General features: G+C 37.5%; 1 protein-coding gene across 1 annotated transcript in view; it reads right to left on the reverse strand.

Annotated features, from left to right (window-relative positions):
• The window catches only part of NUBPL (NUBP iron-sulfur cluster assembly factor, mitochondrial), a 286,873-nt gene that overhangs the window by 182,935 nt on the left and 77,470 nt on the right, over positions 1–26,468 (reverse strand). The window contains exons 5-6 of the mRNA XM_056133666.1: positions 10,285–10,324; positions 10,104–10,194 (exon numbers count right to left, since the gene is read on the reverse strand). Coding sequence (XP_055989641.1) covers positions 10,104–10,194; positions 10,285–10,324 — 131 coding nt within the window. The remainder of the gene's footprint in view (positions 1–10,103; positions 10,195–10,284; positions 10,325–26,468) is intronic.

The following is a 26,468-nucleotide window of genomic DNA, read 5'->3' on the forward strand; positions in this document are numbered from 1 at the left end:
AAATTACATGCTAATGTCATCTGCCTAGTTTTCTTAATTGATAATTAAGTTTAACTTCTATTTTTATGGACTGACAGACTTTACACAATATATCAGAAAGCTCATTCGTGAATAAAAATCATATTTATTTAGTAACTGCTACTCTTTCTTTTCACCGATGAGGCAGGAAAGAAGTAGAATGAAATTACACAGATAAACTACTACACATTAGCAGTGAAATCCATAAGACTCCTGCCTACTGATTCTACAGTCTGAAAAATTAATTGGTCCTCAGAAAAATCTGCAGATGGTTTGAAAATAGAGAGAAAATAATGTTGGCAAACCATCTTCCTTGACCATTTTACAAAGAATGTCCCTAGCAGGCTACCCATCCACGTAAAATTCTCTGTCCTCTCTCCCACTCTAACATTTCTTAAAATCATCCACCTGCAAGTCTCAGCTGAGTAAGATTTTTCCATGGTATCTTATATTTACATTCTCAAACAATTCGGATTGCCAAGTTTAACAAAGTAGGTCACAGAGTTAAATCTAAATTGTGAGATATATAATATTCATTTCTTAGAATATTTCGAATATACCTATACTAAAATAAATTTTCACTATGTATACAATATGCAAATTTAACTAGTATGTCCTGCACTTTCGATGGTAACCCAATTCCTACTTCATAATGAGATATCTTTAGCCTACACATTTTTTCTTCCTTTAACAGAAACCTTATTTTTCTCAATAATATTTTATTTCCAAGTCTCATTTTTTAAAAACTCCAAGATTTCTAATGTCCCTCATTACTAAACAAAATTAATTTATCTGTCACTATTCCCACTTGTTCCTCCAAAAGCTACTAAACCACCTCTTTATAATACGTGCTTTCCAATGAACTGATTTCACACATTGTACCCAAACTCTGAGAATATTTCTTTTGACTACCTTCCCGGATGTGAAAGACTTCAATATCCCTTCACTAATGACTTGGATCAGTATGGGCTCAATCCCCAGCATCCCATATGGTCCCCATAGCACCACCAGAAGTGACCTGAGTGAAGAGTCAGGACTAATCCCTAAGCATTGCTGAGTGTGCCCCACCCCCACCCCCCAAAAACACAAACTCCCTTAGAACCTACTAAAAATAAAAGGTTTCATTCAATTGGGAGAGTAAACAAAGGGGCTAAAATCTGAAATAAGTTGCTCCCCAAATCATTTTTATGAACATTAAAATTTGTAAATCATTATTCTATTAACTAAACTCAGAATCTATTGCTATTCTTTGCAGAGAAAATGAAGGGAATAAAATGCCTGTAAACTTCCATTTTCAGTGGCAGGCAAGATATGGTTCTGTTTAATCTTATTCACCACACCTGCTCTTCTTTCCATTTTATTTACTACTGTCCAAAACATCTTATCAGTATGACTTGTAATGTCATTCTCACATTCTGCCTGTTTCATAATTTTCCCTTTTCAACAATCCTCACAATTTTGTATAATCTTCAGAGCCTCTACTCTGTATCTTTTATTTCATAAAAGGTGTTGCAACATGCCTCTCCTCTCTCTCTCTCTCTCTCTGCCTCTTTCTCTCTCTGCTTCTGTTTCTGTCTCTGTCTGTCTGTTTGTCTCTCTCTCTCTCTCTCTCACACACACACACAGACCACACACACACACAGACACACACACACACAGACACACACACAGACACACACACACACAGACACACACACACTTCTAGGAAAGCCAAAAATATTGTTTGCTTTTCTTTTTATTAGTTTCTGGACCACACCTGGCAATGCTCAGGGGTTGCTCCTGGCTCGGCACTCAGGAATTACTCTAAGAGTGCTCAGGGGAACATATGGGATACCGATCCAACCTGGGTCAGCTGTAAGCAAGGCAAGTGCCCACCCTCCATACTATCTCTCCAGTCCAAGTTAAAAAAAAAATTAAAGGGCTTTTATTTGATACCTTTCCTCTATTTTGTTGCTGTTTTTGTTTGTCCATTAGTTCACTGATGGGGGCACAGCCGGTGATGCTCAGGGCTTAACTTCTGGCTCTGTCCTCTGGGATCACTCCTACCAGTGCACAAGAGACCATGTACTGTGCTGGGAAATAAGCTGGTTTGGCCACTTGCAACGTAGGTGACTTAGCTGTTGTGTTACCTCTCTAGCCGATACCATGCCTCCTTAGCTACGTTCTATTTTCCATCACTTCCGACCAGGGGTGTGGGATATGGGAGTGGGATGGGGTGGAGGGTACCATAGCCAAGAGAGGAATGCAGATGTACATCTACTAGAATGTAATTCTATTTCCATGGTTTTACTGTAAATTTATTCTTAATCCTTTATAATCTTATTTGTTATTCTCCTAAAAGATCACACACACTTCCATCTAATATCTATTATCTCTGTACCCTTTCTCATTCTCTCTGACCTGTGTCTCCTGTGGTTGCCAAACTTGTCTATATACTAAGGTAGCTGCAGTGCTCCAAAGATGCTATTTTGGGGTCACATATCAAAAGTTAAACAGTGTGGAATATGACCTAAAATTCAAACATTTTGAAGATGGCTGTGTGATCATAATATGCAGATATAATGCAATATCATTGCCCCCAAAAAACCTTTAACTTCATTATTAACCTCAGTTCTTTTTTTTTTCTTATTATAAATTTATTTATTGAATCACCGTAAGAACAGTTACAAAAGCTTTCTGGTTTAAGTCTCGGTAATACAATGATGAAACACCCGTTCCTTCACCAGTGCACGTTTTCCACCACCAAAAACTCCAGTACCCCTCCCCTATTCACCCCCTCCTCCTTACCTCTGTGGCAGATGATTTCCACAGTACTCTCTCTTTACTTTGGTTACATTCAATATTTTGACACCAAACCCACCATTATTATTTGGGATTTTCCCCCAACACTCAGACCTGCCAAAAGGCAAGATTAGACAATTTGTTTTCTATTGCTGATTATGACCAGCATATGATCATGGCCGCATGCTTTTGGTATTCTGAAATTTTAATAATTACATCTACACATTTCTGCCAAAAGCTACTGAGTTCCAAGTTTCACTTGTGTGTCTCTGGGAGCATGGCTGTTAAGCAGCCTTATTAGTAGCCGGAGGGACTGTTTGTGGGCAGCAACTCAGGGTCTCTTTGGGGCAGGGGAGGTCAAGGGCCAGCACCACCCCCATCCCGTGAGGCCCCACGTGTCTCATCACTGCTAGACCATACCTGACTGTCTAACTGCGTCTGGAAGATGGCGGCCACCCAGCCGCTAGGAGGAAGAGGCAGAGGGCAGGCATATTAACCTCAGTTCTTTCCCTGCTTCTTAAACTACTTTTTTATTTTCCTCTCTACTAATGTTACTTCTCCCCATAAAATCAGAAAAAGGTAATCAAAGAGAAGTCCTCAATCCATTACTCTTACTACACTTTATTTACATAATACAAGTTAGGAAAGTAAGAGATTCAGAGTAAGGATAATGGTTATGATGATGATATCTAATATCAGAAAGTCTAAAACTCCACTCATTATAAGATAGAATATTATTTTATGTGTCACTAAAAGAAAAATAATACCTAAAATGAGAAGGAGTAAAACAGAACTCAGAATATATCCAGAAGCCAAGAAGGATTACACTCTCTTAATCTTAAGGTGAATGCAATATATAGTCACAATTTAGAAACAAATCACAAGGAAATGTGCACCTCTCAATTGGTCCCTGAACAAAGAAAAACAAGTAAAAACAAACAAAAAAAAAAAACAATGACCCACAAGCTGATATTCCCTAAGGCTTTCCCATCTGAATTCAGAGGGAGTGTGTGTGTGTGTGTGTGTGTGTGTGTGTGTGGGCGCGCTGTGGGGTGGGGGGGAGCGGGGTGTGAGAAGCAAACAAAAAATTCTCTAACAGAGTTCAATTAAAAAAAAATACCTCAATAGCCTCTCACAATTCCAACTTCAACCTTTTTCCATTTTGCAGTTGGGCAAACTGAGGCTCTGAGAGACAGAAACAACTGATCTTGGAGGAAAGTAGCCTGGGTCAAGATCTCTGGAGACTCAGTGAATTAAGGCAGACTTTAGTTCCCATTCTGCCAAAGGCCCAGCACCTCACTCACCCATATCCAGCTCCCGCCTTCACTGCCAGAGAAACAGCCCAGCTTAATCACTAATCTGGGAAAGACACTAGCAACTGTTCATCCCAGCTCCAACGCTCTTGAAGCATGAGTTTGCATATGCCACCTCCAAACTTCAGAGTAGAAGTACAGAAAATTAGAAGGTAAATTTGCGTAAAACTCAATGAGCTCAATGACTGAGACACAGAAGACTAAACTAGCCCCTAATAATTCAGTATATCCTCAGACAATGACTTTAGTAATACCATTAGTAGAGAAATGTAGTAACAAAAAGTAAATTATTGTGTGCTTGCTAAAGGAGCAGGCTTGGGGGGTAGATAGGAAACTGGGGAACCTTTAAACAACAGAGAGATGCATGAAGCAAAGAGGCTCAATAATGAGATCACAAGCACAGGAGAAAAAAATGGAGGATCAAAACCATGAGCATGAACATAAAATGTTCAATTTATATTAAAGAGAGAAACAGACATAAAGAAACTCAGATTTTTAAAATTTTATTGAATCACCGTGAGATATAGTTACAAGCTTTCATGTTTGAATTACAAGCACACAATAATCAAACACCCATCCCTCCACCAGTGCACATTCCCCACCAACAATATCCCCAGTATACCCTCCCTTTCCCACCCTCCCACAGCCTCCATGGCAGACAATATTCCCCATACTCTGTCTCTACTTTGGGGCATCATGGTTTGCAATACAGATACTGAGAGGTTATCATGTTTGTTCCTTTATCTACTTTCTGCACTCATCTCCCATCCTGACCAAGTCCTCCAGCCATCATTTTCTTAGTGACCCCTTCTCTATTCCAGTTGCCTTCTCCCCTAGCTCATAAGCAGGCTTCCAAATATGGAGTAATCCTCCTGGCACTTCTATCTGTTGTTCTTGGGTGTCAGAATCATGTTATGTTATTTTATACTCCACAAATGAGTGGAGTCCTTCTATATCTGTCCCTCTCTTTCTGACTCATTAAAGAAAAAAACTCTTTAAGAATTATCTGACCCTTGTGGCTGGAGAGATAGCACAGCGGGTAGGGCGCTTTGCCTTGCACGCAGCTGACTTGGGTTCGATTCCCAGCATCCCATGTGGTTTCCTGAGCACCACCAGGGGTAATTCCTGAGTGCAGAGCCAGGAGTAACCCCTTAGCATCACCGGGTGTGACCCAAAAAAAAATTTTTTTTAATTTAAAAAAAAATTAAAGAATTATCTGACCCCATTAAGAAAGGGGAAATAAGAATAATGGAGAGCCCAGAGGCGGAAGAGAAATAGAGAAGGTGCTTATTCAAAGTTATGACAGTCGAACACTTTCCAAATCTGGGGAAGGAACTAACATGAAACTAATAGAACTATTTAAGGGCAAAAGAGACTTAGATCAAGATAAACAGGTAAGAAGCTAGTAAGAATTTAGCACAAACACAGAGCAGTAAAAGTAAATAGTTTGTTTTTCAGTTATTTATAAAGGCAGGTTTTCAGATTACCAGGTTTTCATCATTCTCAACAGAAAATCCAAAGCTGTAGGAGATTGGATGACATATTTAAACTATTCAAATCCAAGGCAAAAGAGAGTTCAGGGGTGAAAGCCTTGCCTTGCACACTGCTGATCCTGGTTTGATCTCCAAGACCTCACATAATCCTGCAGCACTGCAAGAAGCAATCCCTGAGCACAGAGCTACAGTAAGCTCTGAACACTGCTAATTATGACTCAAAAGAATAATACATTTTTAAAATAAAAAAAAAGAAATAAAAAGTGTCAGATGGATTAACTAGTGAATTTCACTGTATCAAAATAATCAGTTCTCAATTTTTCCATAAAATCCAAAAGAAGAATAAAATAAATTTCCAAACTAATATTGCACTCCCTCTCTCTCACACTCTCTCTCTCTTTCTCTCTCTCTCTCTCTCTCTCTCACACACACACACACACCTACAGATGAATATATCTAATGGATCTACATGCAAGCATCCTGAAGAAAATATTAACAAACTGAATTCAATATGTTAAAGGAAGCATCCACCATGATCAGGTGGAACTTGCTCCAGGGATACAGACTATTTTACATACTCAAATCAACAGCCACCTTGTATAAATAAAAATCAAAACAGCAATGAGATACTACCTCATACCACTGAGACTGGCACATATGCAAAGGAATTTTTTAAAGTGTTGGCACAGATGTGAGGATTCTATGCAAACAAATTAGAAAATATTGTTGGAAAAGGTAATGCTGACTGGTTCTTAGCTTCATTGGAAACAATATGGATACTTCTCAAAAAACTCAGAATCAAGGAGCTGGAGTGATAGTACAGTGTGGGTAGGGCATTTGCCTTCCATGCAGTTGACCCAAATTCAATTCCCAGCATGCCAGTGGTCCCCCAAGCACTGCCAGGAGTAATTCCTGAGAATAAAGCCAGGAATAACTACTGAGCACTACTGAGTATGACCCCAAAACCAAAACAACAACAACAAAAAACTAAGAATCAAGCTTCAATATGACCCAGCAATTCCACTTTTGGCATTTACCCCAAGGGTACAAAAACACTATTTCAAAAAGAGGAGAAGAGGAGAGATAGAGAATAGGAAAAGAGAGAGAAGGGGGGAGGAAGGGAAAGGAAGGGGAGGGGAGAAGAAGAGGGGAGAGGGAGAAAACGGAGAGGCAGGGTAGGAGAGGGAGCAGTGGGGGAGGGGAGAGGGAAAGGAAGGGAATATATTAGAATACCAGGATACTAGAGGATATTAGTGGATACTCTAAGTATCCATTAACTATCCCAATAAACTTAAGTTATGAATCCATGTGTCCACCCCATCTTTCATCCTGGTATTCTGCAGAATATTTGCAAAAGAAGAAAAATGTCTTTTCAATACTTATTAAACTGTGATTTTTGTACGATTTATCCGAGAGCCAAATCTCCAAATACTCACTAAGTCATATGTCAGACTACCAAATTTCCAAATATTTTTCAGGTTAAGGATTTGCTCAATCTTGAGAAGAACAATGAATAGAGTCAGACGACTGAAATGTTGAGAGCATGGCTAAATTTAGAAATCAAAAATGTAAAATACTGGCAATGAATACAATTATTCTATATTCTCTGACAGTATTCAGCACAAGACAAAAGAAACTGGGTAATGGCAGGACACTGAAATTTGGAATTGGAATCTAGCCCTCCTCCCTTTGGCAACATCCTCCAAAATAATAATAATAAACAACTCTGGTTTCTTCCATTTTTTTAACCCTTTTACTTGTGATCTCAAAGACTTGTTTTCATTTGTAAAAGTAGGTAATCAATTTAAGTTTGAGCTTCAGTTACAATTAAATTAATTTGCCTTGTTAAGTCTGGTCTCCTTCTGGGCAGGCACATGCACACTCAGGCACTCTCTCCCACCTTCAGGGGACTCCTTTGTTTGCAGAGATATTTCTGTCACAGTTAGAATGAGACTTAAAGTGTTCTTAAGAATTTAAAAGGACACCTACAGGACACCAAGGCCTGTTCTGGATCTTTGTGCTCTTATTGCTAACATGAATCTCTAAGTCTCTGATCATGAGAAAAACAAAAGCATTAATACCATCTGTGTTCATCCATACAAAAATTCTAAGTAATTCCATATTGAGAATTATACATTAGCATAAGTAGGAGAAATTTTATGTTTAAAATATTCTCACCGCCTACTCCAGATGTAATCCTGGTGATCAAGAGTTTCCACAAGCAAGGTCCAGGTATGCGGGTAAATTTCCAGGCTGCATGGAGGCAGAAGACCTGGGATAGCCCTCCCTGGGTCCCCGCCTGCCCGGCAGACTGGCGGTCAAGGCCACAATTTGCTTTCGGGTGCCATCTTAGCGCACCAACAGCCCTGACCCAGAGACACAGCAGCAAGTTCCTGAAGACACCACATCGGAGACCTCTCTGGGCCCCATACGGTGCCATTTTCACTGGAGAACCCCAGATGGACCAGGTGCAGTCTCCCCGCCTACTCCAGATAGAATTCAGGTGACCAAGAGCTTCTACAAGCAAGGCCCAGGTATGCAGATTCCAGGACTAAATCTCCAGGCCGCATGGCAGCAGACAACAAGGGCTGTCCCTCCCCAGGTCTCCACCCGCCCAGCGGACTGGTTGTCATGCCCACAATTTGCCTTCAGGTGCCATCTTAGTCCACCAAGAGCCCTGGCCCAGAGACTCCCAACTGAATCCCAAAAGGGATTAGTGCCATACAGAGATGTCTCTGGAACCCAACCATTTACAATCTAGAAATTTACATTTACAACTATGGCCACATGAGCTCTCACAATTTTTAAAATGAGCAATGGAAAATAAATTATCTAGCATATGCCCCTGGCAGGTAGGCTTGAATGGTGGTGGGAAAATTCGAGCAAAACATATTGCCCAAAATTAGTGCCAAGAGTATTGGGGAAATTGTCTGCCATAGAGGCAGGGTGAAGACAGGGATGCGGGGGTGAGGAGAATACTGGGGACACTGGTAGTGGAAAATGTGCACTGGTAGAGGGATGGGTGTTCCATCATTATATGGCTGAATGTGTAGTCCATGCCCAATTCAATCAGCTTAATCAATGGCTGAACAAATAGCACTATCCCTACATTATTGAAAAATAATTATAATAAAACAAAATAAAATATTCTCACAACAAAATAAGAATGTTTCTTTTTATATCTTCAAATTTCTATTGACTCTAACTTTAACTATAAGCAGAATAAAGATTGTTTTAAATTTTCCTTTAATAAAATAGTGGTTCGTTTAAACCACACGATAAATGTCAAGGTCTCAAATGAATTGATAGAGAAGATATATGATTTGGACAACTGAAATTACTAACTGTAGGATCTAAGTATAAAATATAAGCAAACACAAAAAAATTTAAATGCACTAGGAAAATAAGATTCTGATCAACAGTATATCAAAACTTAAGCAGGAAAAATTATAAACAAAAAAGAATTACCTCTACAGACATGCTCTCATCAGATTGCTGATACAGAGGAAAATTTCAGACTTCAAGACATTATTGCAGCTACTTACTTGTGCAATTGAAAATACAGAAAAATCTACGATAGGAATTGTCAAGCTATAGACAATTTTGGCAGGGTCCCATCAAAAATAAAAATATAGTTATTTAAAATTTAGCGAAGAAAAATCTAAATTATGTATATTTACTTAATTATAAATTCATAGCTAAGAAAAAAGTTCAATCCACAATGTAGAGACCATCTAATATTTTTAGATTATCAAATTAACTGTTTTCTTCTGTTCTTAAGAAAAAATTAAAGTTAATTGGACAGATATTACATATGTCAGTACATAGCCATATGCACTCCGAGTAAAACAAATTTAATTTTGGTCTGATATGATTTTAAATGAAAAAGCACAATGGTTTATATAGTTTTTCTACATGTGAGGAATTTCTACATTGCACCTATAATTTAGAATTGGCATCAATGAGATTAATAATCAACCTTTAAAAAGCAGGTTATATGGGGCTGGAGAGATAGCACAGTGGGTAGGGCGTTTGCCTTGCACACAGCCGACCCGGGTTTGATTCCCAGCATCCCATATGGTTCCCTGAGCACCACCAGGAGTAACTCCTGAGTGCAGAGCCAGAAGTAACCCCTGTGCATTGCCAGGTGTGACCCAAAAAGCAAAATAAATAAAAAATTAAAAAAATAAAAAACAGGTTATAAAATAGATTTCCTCCTCTTACGTCAATCCCAACAGAGAGATAGAATAACATAAAATATTAGGATTTTTAATAATTATTAGGATTTTAATGGTCATAAGCAATGGAAGAGATTAAATCATGTTAACAGTGAAATTTGCTCTTGGTACCACATAACTCATTATCTATCCTATCTATCAACTAGATTTTTTTTGCAAAACAACTCAAGCCTGACTGCAAATTTTAACAACTCTCCAATCACCAAATGCATTACCCAGAAAATGCCAATAATAAAATAATGTTAAATGCAATTTCTTACCTGTCTCAGCAATTTCTCAACAGCTGACATTACCATAAGGCCTCTCCAAACAACTGGTGCATTCTCTTCAATCAAGAAGCCCATAGACATACTGCAGCAGCAAACCAAAGATACAACTGATTGATACCATTTAATCAATATTATTCTGAAGTATCACAAAAAGTTAAAAAGATGTGCTCACCAGGCAATACCATAATTTAAAAGAGGTCTCATGAGGTTCCCTGAAATGAGAAAAATATATGTATTTTAGGAGACTGTATTTTATACTAAACATACTGATTTATTTACTTACCAGTGTCAAATTAAAAATACAAATAGACTATTCATATTACTGTTCTGTAATTCCCAAGTAAGTCATTGCAATTTAAACATAATTACCAAACATCAAGTAATACCCAATAAATGCATCATCTAGTGCAGTTGGAGTTGAGGGTGGCAGCTCAGTGGCAGAGGGCATGCTTCTCATATGTGAGACCCTAGTATCTATTCCAAGCATGCAAAAATAAATAAGTATACAAATATTAAATTTTTTTAAAAATAGTTGGAATACAGTTTTATTTACAAGCAATTCATCTATAATTTTTAAATGGTTCTAATATTTCAATAATTCTTTTAGTATTATTTATATACAGATGCATGAATTATATATATAATTATCAAGTAAGTGTACACATGTATATTTTCATGTAGTCATTTAATCAGTTTTTCCTACACAAGATATTTTCTTTCTTTCTTTCTTTCTATCTCTTCCTTTCTCTTCTTTCTTTCTTTCTTTCTTTCTTTTCTTTCTGTCTTTAATTTTTGCTTTACTTGAATAATTTGAAAAGTACAAAAAATTTTAAAAAATCTTTATTCTGTATCTCAACATAATAATAGATATATATATATTTGAAAATTACAGTAAGCAATAATAAAAGACCGAAAAGGCTTTTCCCCTAAGATTGGGAACAAGATAAGAATGATGCCACTTAACAATATAATACTGATAGAGGAAGACAGGAAGGCAGGAAGGCAGGAAGGCAGGAAGGCGGCAGGAAGAAGGCAGGAAGAAGGCAAGAAGAAGGCAGGAAGAAGGTAGCAAGAAGGCAGTAAGAAGACAGGAAGAAGGCAGGCAGGCAGGCAGGCAGGCAGGCAGGCAGGCAGGCAGGCAATCCAAACTGGAAAGGAAGGAACAGTTTTCTTAGTTCACAAATGACAAATGATAAGAAGTTATAAATAAAAAAAACTCTAAAGATTATTTTTTAAACTGCTAGAGCTAAAAATGAATTTAATAAATACATTATTAAATAGTATGGGCTGGAGCGATAGCACAGCGGTAGGGCGTTTGCCTTGCAAGCCACCAGCCTGACCGAGCCGGGTTCGATTCCTCCGCCGCTCTCAGAGACCCTGGCAAACTACCGAGAGTATTTTGCCCCCACGGCAAAGCCTGGTAAGCTCCCCGTGACGTATTCGATATGCCAAACACAGTAACAACAAATCTCACAATGGAGACGTTACTGGGCCCGCTCAAGCAAATCGATGAGCAATGGGAGGAGAGTGACAGTGACAGAGAAATTAAATAGTAAATAATGTAAAACTTACAAAACTCAGTTTAAGCTCCAAAACCCAAAATGAACAATTTGAAAAATAAATTATGAAAATATTTTATTTATAACAACATGGAAAAGAGGCACTGGAAAGATAGTTCAGGGGTTTAAGGTGCTTGCTTTGGAGATGGAGCGATAGTACAGTGTGTTGGGTATTTGCCTTGCACGTGGCCGACCCAGGTTCAATTCTTGTCATCCCATATGGTCCCCAAGCACCACCAGGAGTAATTCCTGAGTGCAGAGCCAGGACCAACCCTGAGCATTGCTAACTGTGACCCAAAAATCAAAAATAAATAAATAAATAATTTTTCTTTTTTGAAAAAAGGTGCTTGCTTTGCACACTTCTGACCTAATCAAAATTCAATATAACATCATATATGATCCCCTGGATATCGCCCTAAGTACAGTAAGATGTGGTTTTTTTTAAAAACTTATAAAAATTGTTTATTTTTAATTTTATAAATAATTGTATTTAATGAAATTAAATAATTTATAAATTATGTAATAATTTATATAATTTCTATAAGTAAATAATTTATATATTTATATAATTTTATTTAATTTATATATAAATATACTTATATATATTTATATGGGCTGGAGGAATAGCACAATGGGTATGGCGTTTGCCTTGCAAGTAGCCAACACAGCCAACCCAATTTCGATTCCTCCGCCCCTCTCGGAGAGCCCAGCAAGCTACCGAGAGTATCTCGCCTGCACAGCAAAGCCTGGCAAGCTACACGTGACATATTCGATATGCCAAACACAGTAATAATTGTCACAAAGGAGACGTTACTGGGCCCGCTCGAGCAAATCAATGAACAATGGGAAGACAGTGATAATGACAGTGATATTTATATATTTATGTTTATATTTTATAAAGTATTTATTTGTACGTATTTATATATTTTTACAAATACATATTTTATAAATATATTTCATATATTTTATAAATATATGTTTTTCGCTACTTCAGGAAATAAAAGAGGACACGAGGAAATGGAAAAATATCCCCTAGTCATGGATGGGGAGAATTAACACTGTCAAAATGGCAATACTTCCCAAAGCACTGTACAGATTCAATGCGATCCCTATAAGGATACCCATGACATTCTTCAAAGAAATGGAGCAAACACTCCTGAAATTTATATGGAACAATAAGCCCCCACGAATAGCTAAAGTGAAATGAGTCAGAAAGAGCAGGATAGACACAGAAAGATTGTATTCATCTGGGGAACATAAAGCAACAAAACGGGAGACTAACACCCAGGAGTGGCGGAGAGTAGTACCAGGAATTTTGCTCCATGACTTGGAGGCCAGCCACACCTGCTAGGGGAAAAGGAAGCTCAGATAGAGAAGAGAGCACCAAATAAAGGGTGTTGGGAGGATCCTCCCAGGTGGGAGAAGCATGCTGAGAGTAGACTATAGACCAAACATGATTGCCACTCAATGCCTCTCTTGCAAACCACAGGACCCAAAAGGAGAGAGAGAGAACAAAAGGGAATGCCCTGGAGGATGAGCGCTGGTGGAGGGATGGGTACTTGATCATTGTATAACTGAAACCCAAGCACAAAAATTTGTAAGTCTATAACTGTACCTCATGGTGTTTCACTAATAAAAAAAATAATAAATAATAAATAAATAAATAAATAAATCTAAGCCAGGGAGATAGCTCAAAGGGCTGGAATTCATGCCTTGAAGTACAAATACACCACAACTAATTTATTCATTCCCCTATTGTTTTCTACCTGTTGAAAAAAATTTGGTTTACCATTTTTGATGATTATGAATAAAGCTGCCTAACATTCATAACCAAATTTTTTTGTTGTGTGTATGTATAAACATGTTTTCAGTTCATTTTTATGTGAATGTTGTTTTATGTAGTAAGAGTATGTTTAGTTTTATAAGATAATGTAAATTTTTCTTCAGTGGCTATAGAGGTTTGTATTCTCATAACCAATGAATGAGAATTCCATACCTGTGTCAGCATTTGGTGATGTCAGTATTTTGAATTTTAGCCTCTCCAAGTGTACAGTAGTATCCTATTGTTTTAATTTGCAATTCCTCTAGTAACAAATAATGTTGAGCATATTTTCATATGGTAATTTTCCATCTGTATAAAAAATAAATATGTGTTTTATATATTTTATAAATATATTTTGCTCAAGCGGGCCCAGTAACGTCTCCATTGGAGACTTTGTTGTTACTGTGTTTGGCGTATCGAATACGTCACGGGGAGCTTGCCAGGCTCTGCCGTGCAGGCAAGATACTCTTGGTAGCTTGCCGGGCTCTCCGAGAGGGGCAGAGGAATCGAACTCAGGTCGGCCATGTTGGCTGCGTGCAAGGCAAACACCCTACTGCTGTGCTATCGCTCCAGCCCAAGAAAGAGCGATAGCACAGTGGTAGGGCGTTCGCCTTACAAGCGGCCAACATGGCTGACCCGAGTTCGATTCCTCCGCTCCTCTCGGAGAGCCCGGCAAGCTACCGAGAGTATTCGATATGCCAAACACAGTAACAACAAAGTCTCCAATGGAGACGTTACTGGGCCCGCTCGAGCAAATCGACGATCAACGGGAGGGCCTTTACCTTTACCTTTTTAATTAAATATTTATCTAATTAAATAAAATAATTTTATTCAATTAAAGAACTATTACAAAGCTGTTGATAGTTGAGTTTCAGATGTATTATATTTTAATGAAAAGTCTTAATGAAAGAGGTGAAATATCTGTATGCATAACCATGAAAGAAAGATGGTAGAAGATTACAGAAAACATAAATGAAAATACATCCCATGTTAATTGACTAGATTTCATTGTTAAGAGTTCAATACTGGGGCTGGAGCAATAGCAAAGGGGGTAGAGCATTTGCCTTGCACATGGCCGGCACAGGTTAGATTCCAGCATCCCATATGGTCCCCTGGGCAACGCCAGGGGTAATTCCTGAGTGCAGAGCCAGGAGTAACGCCTGTGCATCACTGTGACCCAAAAAGAAATAAAAAAAATAAGACTTCAATACTACCCAAAGCAATCTATAAGTTTAACAAAATTTCTATGAATATTTCAATGACTTTGGGGGAACAGTAAAATAAAAATAATTAAAATTCATATGGAATCTCAAAGTATCCTGAAAAGCAAAAGAAGTTTTAAGAAGCTAGGGACTGGAGCTTCACAAGCAGGAAGCTGGGTTCAATCCCAGAATTGCAGTGTACCCTGAGTCCACAAAGCTGAGAGTAGAACCTAAACACTACTAAGTGTGCCACAAACAAAAAACCCACACATAACAACAACGAAGCATGAAACTAGAGGACTCACACTTTCTAAATTCAATACTTTTAACAGCACCAGGGAGACAGCTCAAAGAAACAAAGGACATGCTTAGTATGAATGAGGCCTACATTTGATCCCTGGCATCACATGCCCAAACTCCAGTTCTGACAACTGTAACCCCGTGGACCCTAAAACCAACAATGTGGCCCTTGGAGTACCAGTATGACTGAGTATAGCCCAAATAGATATAGAAAAAGATATTTATCTTTTTTTAAAAAAAAAAAGCTACATTAACCAGAGCAATGCAGTATTGGCATAAAGGTAATATATAAGTCATTGAATTAGAACAGCAAGCTCAGAAATATGTCTGCAGTTACCTGACAGAGAAGCCAAGATCATTCAAAGGGGAAAGGTCAGTCTTTCAACAACAATACTGGGGAAACTGAATATCCAATAGGTAAAAGAATGAAGTTGGACCCTTACCTAACACCATATACAAATATAAAAAATTAACTCCAAATGTTTCAAACACCTAAATGTTAGAGATACAATAACCTCAGAAAATAGGACAAAGTCTTCATGACATAGTAGTTGCCAATGTTTTCTTAAATATGACAAGACAAGCACAGAGAACAGGCACAGAGAACCAAAACTAAAGGCATAGGAAACACACACATACAAACAAATAAATTGAACACCACAAAAAAAAGAAAACTGTCAACAATAAAAAGGCAACCCAGACAGAGAATGGAGAAAATATTTGTAAATCATTAACCATAGCACTGTACTGCACTGTTCTCCCGTTGTTCATTGATTTGCTGCAGCGGGCACCAGTAACTTGATTTGCTCCAGCGGGCACCAGTAATTTCTCCATTGTGAGACTTGTTGTTACTGTTTTTGGCATATCAAATATGTCCCGGGGAGCATGCCAGGCTCTGCCTTGTGGACGGGATACTCTCCATAGCTTGCTGGGCTCTCCAAGAGGGACAGAGGAAAAGAACCCAGGTCAGCCACCCTACCCGCTGTGCTATCACTCTAGCCCATTATTTACCACAAAAGGGATTAACATCCAGAGTGAGACTTACTGGGAAAAAAAAAAAAACCATTAACAACAACAAAAAAAAGACAACCTGACACCAAAAAAAGCAAAGGACCTAAAAAGACATTCCTTTAATGAACAGCTATTAGTGGCCAACAAGAACCTGAAAAAATGTGTTCAGTATAACTGATTAGGAGGAAAATTTCAGTCAAAATTACAGCAAAATATTACCTTATATCCACAGGGTAATATTATCTATCTATCTATCTATCTATATTTATTTTTATGTTCAAAGCATTAAAGTAAGTAACAAGTGCTGGTGACAACATGGGAAAATTACAACTCTGTATAATGTTGTTGGGAATGTACAATGTGGCAAAGCCATTATGAAATATAACATTTTTTTTTTATTAGTGAGACATCATGAGGTACAGTTGTAGACTTACAAATTTTTGTGCTTGGGTTTCAATTATACAATGATCAAATACCCATCCCTCCACCAGTGCCCATTTCCCACCACCACGGATCCCAGTATCCCTCCCACCCCCCATCCCCCTCATCCCACCCTGCCTTTGAGGCAGAGCATTCCCTTTTGTTCTCTCTCTCTTATTGCATGTTGTGGTTTGCAAAAGAGGCAATGGGTGACAATCATGTTTGATCTATAGTCTACTTTCAGTATGCTTCACTCTTTACAATAGCCAGAATCTGGAAAAAACCTGAGTGCCGGAGAACAGATGACTGGTTAAAGAAACTTTGGTACATTTATACAATAGAGTACTATGTAGCTGTTAGAAAAGACAAGTCATGAAATTTACATGGAAAGTATCATGTTAAGCAAAATGACTCAGAAAGAAAGGGATAGATATAGAAAGATTGCATTCATCTGGGGAACATAAAGTAACAAAATAGGAGACTAACACCCAAGAATGGCCAAGATTAGTACCAGGAATTTTACTCCATGGCTTGGAGGCCAACCACACATGCTGGGGGAAAAGCGAGCTCAGATAGAGAAAGGAACACCAAATAAAGGTGTTGGAAGGATCCTCCCAGGATGGGAAATATAACATGTCTTAAAGTAACAAAATAGTAGAACAATACCCAAGAATAGCCGAGATCAGAACCAGGAGGATTACTCCATGGTTTAGAGGCCAGCTGGGCATTCTAGGGGAAAGGGCAGCTCAGATAGAGAAGGGAGCACCAAATAAAGTGTGTTTGGAGGATCCTCCCAGGAGGGGAGATGCATGTTGAAAGTAGACTATGGACCGAACATGATTGCCACTCAATGCCTCTTTTGCAAACCACAGCACCCAAAAGGAGAGTGAGAACAAAAGGAAATGCCCTGCCACAGAGGAAGGATGAGATGGGGGGGATGGGGGTGAGAGGGATACTGGGATCCATGGTGGTGGAAAATGGGCACTGGTGGAGGGATGGGTATTTGATCATTGTATAATCGAAACCCAAGCACAAAAATTTGTAAGTCTACAACTGTACCTCATGGTGTTTCACTAATAAAAATTATTTAAAAAAAAAAAAGAGGGGCTGGAGTGATAGCACAGCGGGTAGGGCATTTGCCTTGCACGCAGCCAACATGGCCGACCCAAGTTCGATTCCCAGCATCCCATATGGTTCCCCGAGCACTGGCAGGAGTAATTCCTGAGTGCATGAGCCAGGAGTAACCCCTGAGCATCGCCAGGTGTGACCCAAAAAGAAATAAAAAAGGAAGAAAGAATAAATAAAAAATAATAAAATATAACATGCTTGTTCTTTTTAAAAAAATCAAAAATATAATCAATACATAATCTAGTAATTCCATTTCCTAAACCAAACTGCCAAAAAAATCAAAGCAAATAATATAGCATATAGGGTTTCTAAGTATTTGTATACCTATGTCTATGCATAGTAGCTAAAGTTAAAGTCATAAAAAGACAAGTATTGTAATACTCCCCACTATATAAGATACTGGTGTAGTTAAATTCATAAAGATACAAGGTAGATTAGTGGTTTTGAGGTGAAGAAAGGGGGAATGGAAAATTAATGCTTAATGGAAATAGTTTTTCCTCCACATCCTGTTTTATGATTTTGGGGTGTTGTGTTTTTTTTCCTTGGAGCCATACCCAATCAGTGTTTTGAGGGTTACTACTGGTTCAGTGTTCAAGATTTGCTCCAAGCAAAACTTGCAAAACCGACCATAAGGTACTAAGGCTGGAACCCAAAACTTCTGTATGCGAAGCTTGCTCTCTGTTCTCTGGTCTCAGTTTTAGCTTTTTTGTTTGCTTGTTTGTTTGTTAGGTTTTTTGGGCCACAATTGGCAATGCTCAAGGGTTACTCTTGGCTCTGCACTCAGGATTTATTCCTGGCAGTGTTCAGGGGACCATATGCAATGTAGTGGATCAAACCCAGGTTGTCCACGTTTAAGGCAAGTGCCTGACCTGCTGTACTACTGCTTCACACACCCCCATTTTTTTTAACTGAAAAGGCTTACGGAAATATTTAGACATCACAGTTGGACATTATAAATGTTAATCTCACTAAACAGTGCAATTAAAATGGTTACAGTATAATGTTATTTACCATAATAAAAAAATTAACCCATAAAAAGGTATGTTAATAACTTTATACTCAAAATATAAAATAAGAAGCTGTATTAATCTTAAAAGGAAATATATCTTCTACTATGGTCAAGTACAAAAAAGGAAAGGAAAACACATTTCAAAGAGTCACCAACACATTTCTCTAAACAGTGAAACAATCAGTATAGCCCTCTCTCACTCCTGTGATCAGACCCTGCTTGTTCGCCACAGCTAAAGCAGGAGAAGCACTCAGACATGATCCAATTTGGACTAGCACTGAGCTAAAAGTTTAGGACAAAATCATTAAAAATCTGGCAGAATTATGTATTCAAATTTCTTCACATGCTCTTTAGGCTCTTCCTCCTCTTTTAAGAGCCAAATTTTATTATAGATAAAGCATATGGACATGGTTTATATAAGAAACACATTGCTGAACTCTATTCATTAATCCCTACTTAAAGGCCATGGACCCTCATTAAAAGAGTAATGAATAAATGTTTTAAGCTAAAATGTGTATATATAGATCCATATGAAAGAGAATTTAATGGTTTCTCTCTTTAAGTTCTGATTGAAAGAACATGTTCCATATCCCCAAATCTAATTTGATAGCAACATTTTAACACATGTAACTTTGTCAGTTCTCTCAAAAGCATTCAGCTTAAATTTTCAGAGTATCAGTTGAGCTCTACTCTATTTTCTACTTTCAACTTTCCTCAATTACATATGTATGCATATTTTAAAAGTGTCACTACAAAACGGTTACCAAAAATCAATACCCCAGCTCTTTTCTATTTTCTAGTTTTCCAGACTCAATTACTGTCAATTTCACTGATTTTTTAAATTCTTCTTCTTGATTAATTTTAGGCTTATAAAGAGGTGCAAAGTTAGTACAGAGTCGTCACATGCATTTTACCTGGCTTTCCCTATTGTTTACATTTTACACTAACACAGTGTATATACAATTAACTAATGAACCAGAGTGAGTCCAATTTTAGCAGTTTTTAATTATCTCATAAAATCCAGGATTTAACTTCTTTTCACATACAGGCACACTTTTCACAAACTCATTGTGCCAGTAAAATTATAACACAACTTATATTATGTAATCTTGAAAATGTTAATAGCTGAGTAATTTTTTATCTTTCTGAATTGATTATAAGAGATATTTGGAAGATGAGAGATGTGTTTTCTTCATTTTCTAAGAGTATATCATTGGTATGTTCCTACATAATCTTCCAGTTGTATAAAGAAAGCTTATCAAGAGTGAATGCACAAATCAAGTAACTTCTACATTCAAGTTCGTCATCTTCAACACTCATCTGCTCAACCACTCTTAGTGGTGCTTTTTGAATAACAAAAGTGCTTACTTTTTACAGAATCTAATCAAATTTTTCCTTTATAATTCATTCTATTATGTACTGTTATGAAAACATTCCCTAATATATTATCATAAAGATATATACTAAGACCTTTTTAAGTTTTGCATTTCACAGTTAAGTCCTAAAACCATCTGGAGTTAATTTTTGTATATAGTGTGAGGATTCACTTTTTTTATTATTTCTATGTGAATAATAAATCGGCCCATCATCAATAATCCACACTGCCATCTCTGTCATAATCAGGTTTCCACATATGTGTAAGTGAATTTCTGGGCTCTGATCATTTTAATTCAATGATGGCTTACTACCCAATCTAGATCCAATATCAAACAGAATATGTACTGTAGCTTTATCTGGCACAGTAGGACATAGATCTGGGTCTTACCTGGGTCTTACATGGATAGCTGTCTTACCTATCGTGTTCTTTTGCTAACTTCACAAATTGTAAATTCAGTTTGGTGAATTTCCACAAACTGTATGTTTTGTTGTTGATGCTGTGTTGCAGTGTTGAGGGTTTACTCACTTCAGCACTGGAGGTCACACAGTTAGTTGGTTGTGATTGTTTATAAGGGGTCTACACTTGGTTAATGTAAACGAGGAATTGCATATTAGTTGTAGTGTTCACATACATTTTACAGACATCAATCACCAGAAACACCCAACAGCTCTGAGGAGATAACATGAGATGGACTGGATCAAATTCACTGCTTCACACACACAAAGAAGGTGTCTACCTCTGAACACATCCCTGAGGACCCACTGAAGGAATTTGGATGAAATCTGCAAAACCATTAAAAATATCAGCCTTTCATCTAATCTTTGATAAAGGTGCAAGTAATGTGAAGTGGAGTAAGGAAAGCCTCTTTAATAAATTATGTTGGCATCATTGGACGGCTACATGCAAAAAAATAGGCTCAGAACTCTGCCTAACACCATGTACAAAAGTAAGATCAAAATGGATTAAAGACCTCAACATCAGGCCAGAAACCATAAGGTACATTGAAGATAAAGTTGGCAAAACCCTCCATGATATTGAAGCTAATGGTATCTTCAAAGATGCCACGCCACTGGCCGAGCAAGTGAAAACAGAGATAGATAAATGGGACTATCTTAAACTAAGAAGCTTCTGCACCGCCAAAGAAACAGTGACCAAAATACAAAGACAGTCTACAGAATGGGAAAGGATATTCACCGAATACACATCTGACAAGGGGTTGATATCCAGGATATACAAAATACTGGTTAAACTCCACAAGAAGAAAACATCCAACCCCATCCAAAAATGGGGCAATGAAATGAACAGAAACTTTCTCAAAGAAGAAATCCGAATGGCAAAAAAGCACATGAGAAAATGCTCTACATCATTAATCATCAGAGAGATGCAGATCAAAACCACAATGAGATACCATCTCACACCTCAGAGACTGGCCCACATTCAAAAGAACAGAAGCAACCAATGCTGGCGTGGATGTGGCGAGAAAGGGACACTCCTTCACTGTTGGTGGGAATGTCCACTGGTTCAGCCCTTCTGGACAACAGTATGGACGATTCTCAAAAAATTAGAAATTGAGCTCCCATTTGACCCAGCAATACCACTCCTGGGAATATATCCCAGAGAGGCAAAAATGTATAGTCGAAGTGACATCTGCACTTGTTTGTTCATTGCAGCACTCTTTACAATAGCCAGAAACTGGAAGAAACCTGAGTGCCCAAGAACAGATGACTGGTTAAAGAAACTTTGGTACATCTACACAATGGAGTACTATGTAGCTGTTAAAAAAGATGAAGTCATGAAATTTACATACAAGTGGTACAATATGGAAAGTATCATGCTAAGCGAAATGAGTCAGAAAGAGAGGGATAGACATAGAAAGATTGCATTCATCTGGGGGATATAAAGTAACAAAGTATGAGATTAATACCCAAGAATAGCTGAGATCAGCACCAGGAGGATTACCCCATAACTTAGAGGCCAGCCGGGTATCCTAGAGGAAAGGGCAGTTCAGATAGAGAAGGGAGCACCAAATAAAGGATGTTTGGAGGATCCTCCCAGGAGGGGAGATGCATGTCGAAAGTAGACTATGGACTGAACATGTTTGCCACTCAATGCCTCTTTTGCAGACCACAACACCCAAACGGAGAGAGAGAACACAGGGGATTGCCCTGCCACAGAGGCAGGGGGGGATGGGGGGATGGGGGTGGGAGGGATATTATCCATGGTGGTGAAAAACGGGCACTGGTGGAGGGATGGGTATCTGATCATTGTATAATTGAAACCTAAGCACAAAAAAATTGTAAATCTACAACTGTAAAAAAATAAATAAATAAATAAATAAATAAATAAAAAAGTAGGCAGAATTGCATGCAAATAAAAACCTCGGGGGATTTTAATCATTAAAGTATGTCCTTACCAGTGCATTTAAAAAAAAAAAAATATCAGCCTTTCTACCCATGAAAACTCTTTTGTTTCTCCACTGACATCTTTTAAATCTTTTGATAAAATTTTAGAATTGTTTCCAAATAACATTTGCATATTTCTGTAAATTGTTAGAATTTTTTCTCAGGCACCTTTACGTTTGTATCTCTAATAACTTTACTATTAGTGTAGAGAAATTTAATTTTCTACTGTGTGAATCTTTTATCTAGATGCTCTCCTAAATGATCCTATTCATTTTAATAATATTTCCATAGAAGTTCTCATTTTTTATATATGATGTTCTGCAAATGACAATTTGCTTCTTTTATTCAATTCCTACTTATGTATTATAGGATTTGTTCAAACTCCTTTTTTGTAGGTAATTATTACCTGTGTAATGCTAAGCGAAAGCTGTGTTAGATACTGGCCTTATTTCTAATTTTCTACTCCATTAATAAGTGATATAAAATTGGAATTATTTGTTCTTTGAGTGTGGCCTGCTATTTTTGTGCTAAGATTTCTAATTACTTATTCTATTTCTTTAATAAGTATGGAATAATACAGATTCTTATTTCTTCCTGAATATTTTATGGTAATAGACTTTTTTAGGGATTGTATCTCTCAACAAAACTTTATACTTTATTTTCATAGAATTACCTACATTCTTATTTGAAACCGAGTTTATTTTCTCTCTCTCTCTTTCTCACTCTCTCTCTCTCACACACACACACACACATGCATGTGCACACACACCTACCTTGCCAAGCATTTGTCCAATTTATTGGTCTCTTCCAAATTCAATTTTTGGTTGAGTTAATACTTTACTGTATCACTGTTTTCAAATTCATTCATTTCACTCTTAATCATTTCTTTCTAATTTCTTTGGATATACTGCATTGTTCTAAGTTCTTATACACTGAGAACAATGTATCTTTGATTTTCATTTTTAAATACAAACACCTGACAATACATTCATCAGTAGATACTGTAAATCCCAACTTCTCTCTACCTATTACATTCTGAGTGTTTTCTTTACATCTAATGGATGTCCAGTAAGTTAATTTCCTCTTTAGTTTTGTACAATTTGTTGTTTGATCTGTACATTTCCCCACTCTGTCCAGAGCCAAGGACAAGTCCAACACATATTCCAAAAAGTTACTAATGTAGGGAAGAGTTATTTCATAGATCTCTTGTTAGAGATGCTATGCTTGGGGTATTTCAGCTTTTCTAAGATGATTCTCCACCAAGAATTTTTCCCCCCTTAGGTGCCAAACTTTATCTCTATTACTTCCACATGTATCTACAACCCCAAAGCCTTTGTGCATCACCTGGTAATAATACCTGAGTAAACATAATTCTAATGCATGTCTACATCAGTTCACACTTCTCACCCCTCATGAATTTTAATAAATCCCCTTCTTTTTTTTTCAATTTTGTCATAATTTTATGACAGCATGATTTATATATCACAAAATTTTGTGGTACTATTATTTAGATCAGTTTAACAATAACTCACATCTGGAGTGATAGCACAGCAGTAGAGCATTTGTTTTGCACGTGGCCAGCCCAGCCGAGCTGGGTTCAATACCTCCACCTCCTCGGAGAACCCGGCAAGCTACCGAGAGTATCTCACTGGCACGACAAAGCCTGGAAAGCTACCCATGACATATTCGATATGACAAACACAGTAACAACAAGTTTCACAATGGAGACGTTACTGGGCCCACTCGAGCAAATCGATGAACAATGGGACAGTGACAGAGACAGTATTATTTAGATAGTGATGATGCTATCACAGTTAATCTTACAGTTTTTCACCTATCCAAGAATATCATTGTGTCCATTTTTAGTCAACCCCTGTCCCATTCTTCAGAATCTGGGAAAAATATTTACAAATCTCTATAGATTTGCATGTCAGTCTATATAAACAGAATAATATGCAATCTTTGTAATTAATATATTTTTCTTAGCATAAAGTTACAGCATTTCATATTCATGTTGCTTTTTTCTTTTTAGTTTTTTATTGAATCACTGAGATAGACCTTTACTAAGCTGTTCATGATTAAAGAAATTCCCTTCTTTCTGAGTCATATCAAAAAAGTAATTTTTATTACTATTCCATGTTATATTTTCAAGTACACTTAGATTTTTCTGAACATAGTCTGCCATGCTGCAAGGAACAGAAGAGGGAAATCTTCTTTGTTATATAGTGCCCATAGACCCGCACGAACATTTATGTCTCAGAACTCAATTTTTCAAGTCATTTTTTTAATAATTTTGTTTATGTTTGTTATTGGTGTTTGTTGTTTGGGGGCCATACCCAGCAGTACTCAGAGCTAATTCCTGGCTTTGCACTCAGAGATCACTCTTGGTAGGCTTGGGGGACCATATGCAATTCCAGGGATTGAACTCAGGTAAGTCGTATGCAAAGCAAAACCCCTATCTGCTGTGCTATCACTCCAGCCCTGTTTTTAGTATTCTAGGTAGACAGTGGAATTAACAATTTTGCGTTTTCCTTTCCACTATTAATAACTTCTTTTTCTTGCATTAATGCAGTGGCTAATACCTGCATTAGCAAAGGCAGCCTCATCTTGAGTTTAATGTAATGTAAAAATATTATGCCAAAATAAAAGAAAAATATGAATATCCTCTATTTACTTATGTTCCCACTAAAATGAATAATCTAATTAGTTTCACTCTTGAAAACATGGACTAAAGTATAAACCAGAATTGAAAATTAAAACTAGGTACTGTAAGGTGAAGGATGTGCCACCCAACCCTGCAAAATCATATATCGAAATCCTACCCACAATGCAATGGCTCTGAAGAGGAGGCATATTGGAGACAATTAGGTTACAAAAAGTGATGCTTTCAAAAAAGTAGTAGAGCAATAGTACAGGGGGTGAGGTACTTGACGGCATCCTATACCCCTGAGACCCGCCATGTGTGAGTCTCTGAGTGTAAAACCAGGAGTAAGCCCTGAGCACCTCTGGGCTTTTGGGTCTGGACCCAAAACAAACAAAAATAAAAAGCTCAAGAGCTTTCTCAGCCTTCCAGCCATCTGAGAGAAAAGTGAAAAATCACTGCTGGTACAGCAGGCAGCAGGTCCTCACCTGCTTTCCAGTCTGCTGGCATCTCAGTCTTGGATTACTCAGCATCTACAACTAGTATGAGCAACGTTTGGGGCTCCAAGTCACCTGATCTATTTTCTGCTATTGCAGTCATAACAGAGTAAGGCACTGGGACAAGTCAAATATCTTTTCATAAAACTGAAAACCAATTTTTTTCTTTTGCAGCAATAGGAATTGAACACAGGATCATACACATGTAAAGTAAATGCTGTAAAAGTGAGCTTCATCCCTAGTTCCCAGAAAGCAGAATTTTTTAATACTGAAGAGGAACAATTTTTAATCTACTTTAATAGCATGTCAAATTCCAATTCAGAGAAAATGTGTACTTTAAATATTGCTCATCATTTAGTGAATCATAAATTGTAATTGAAAGCTCAGCAATCTGAGCAGATTTCACCACTATGTTAAATGTGTTTTTGCACAATTTAACAGGGAAGAAAATACAATGAAATTCTAAACATGTTCTGTACATGCAGCCAAAAGTAAAGGCACATTATTTATTATTTCCTACTATAAACAAGTGAACAAAATTAATGCCTTTGTCACTGTCACTGTCACTGTCCTCCCATTGTTCATCGATTTGCTCAAGCAGGCCCAGTAACATTGTGAGACTTGTTACTGTGTTTGGCATATCGAATACATCATGGGTAGCTTGCCAGGCTTTGCCTTGTGGGCAAGATACTCTCAGTAGCTTACCGGGCTCTCTGAGAGGGATGGAGGAATCAAACTCCGGTCAACCAGGTGGGCTGTGTGCAATGCCTTTGTAGAATTTAAAAAAGTATCAAAATTGAATGCTGGCATAGACTGTAGCCGTAACAATAAATTAATCCTGAAAAACTTCTAACAACTCATGATTACAAATACAAGTTAGTTGATTTGCCTTAGGAATTTATTTTTCTTAAGATGTACAAGAAAACCATTCATATAAACTTAATAAAAAAAAATCTAACAAAGTACTACTGATTGAACAAAGTGCTA

The sequence above is a fragment of the Sorex fumeus genome, unplaced genomic scaffold (assembly GCF_029834395.1).
Source record: "Sorex fumeus unplaced genomic scaffold, SorFum_2.1 ptg000098l, whole genome shotgun sequence".
Taxonomy (NCBI): domain Eukaryota; kingdom Metazoa; phylum Chordata; class Mammalia; order Eulipotyphla; family Soricidae; genus Sorex; species Sorex fumeus.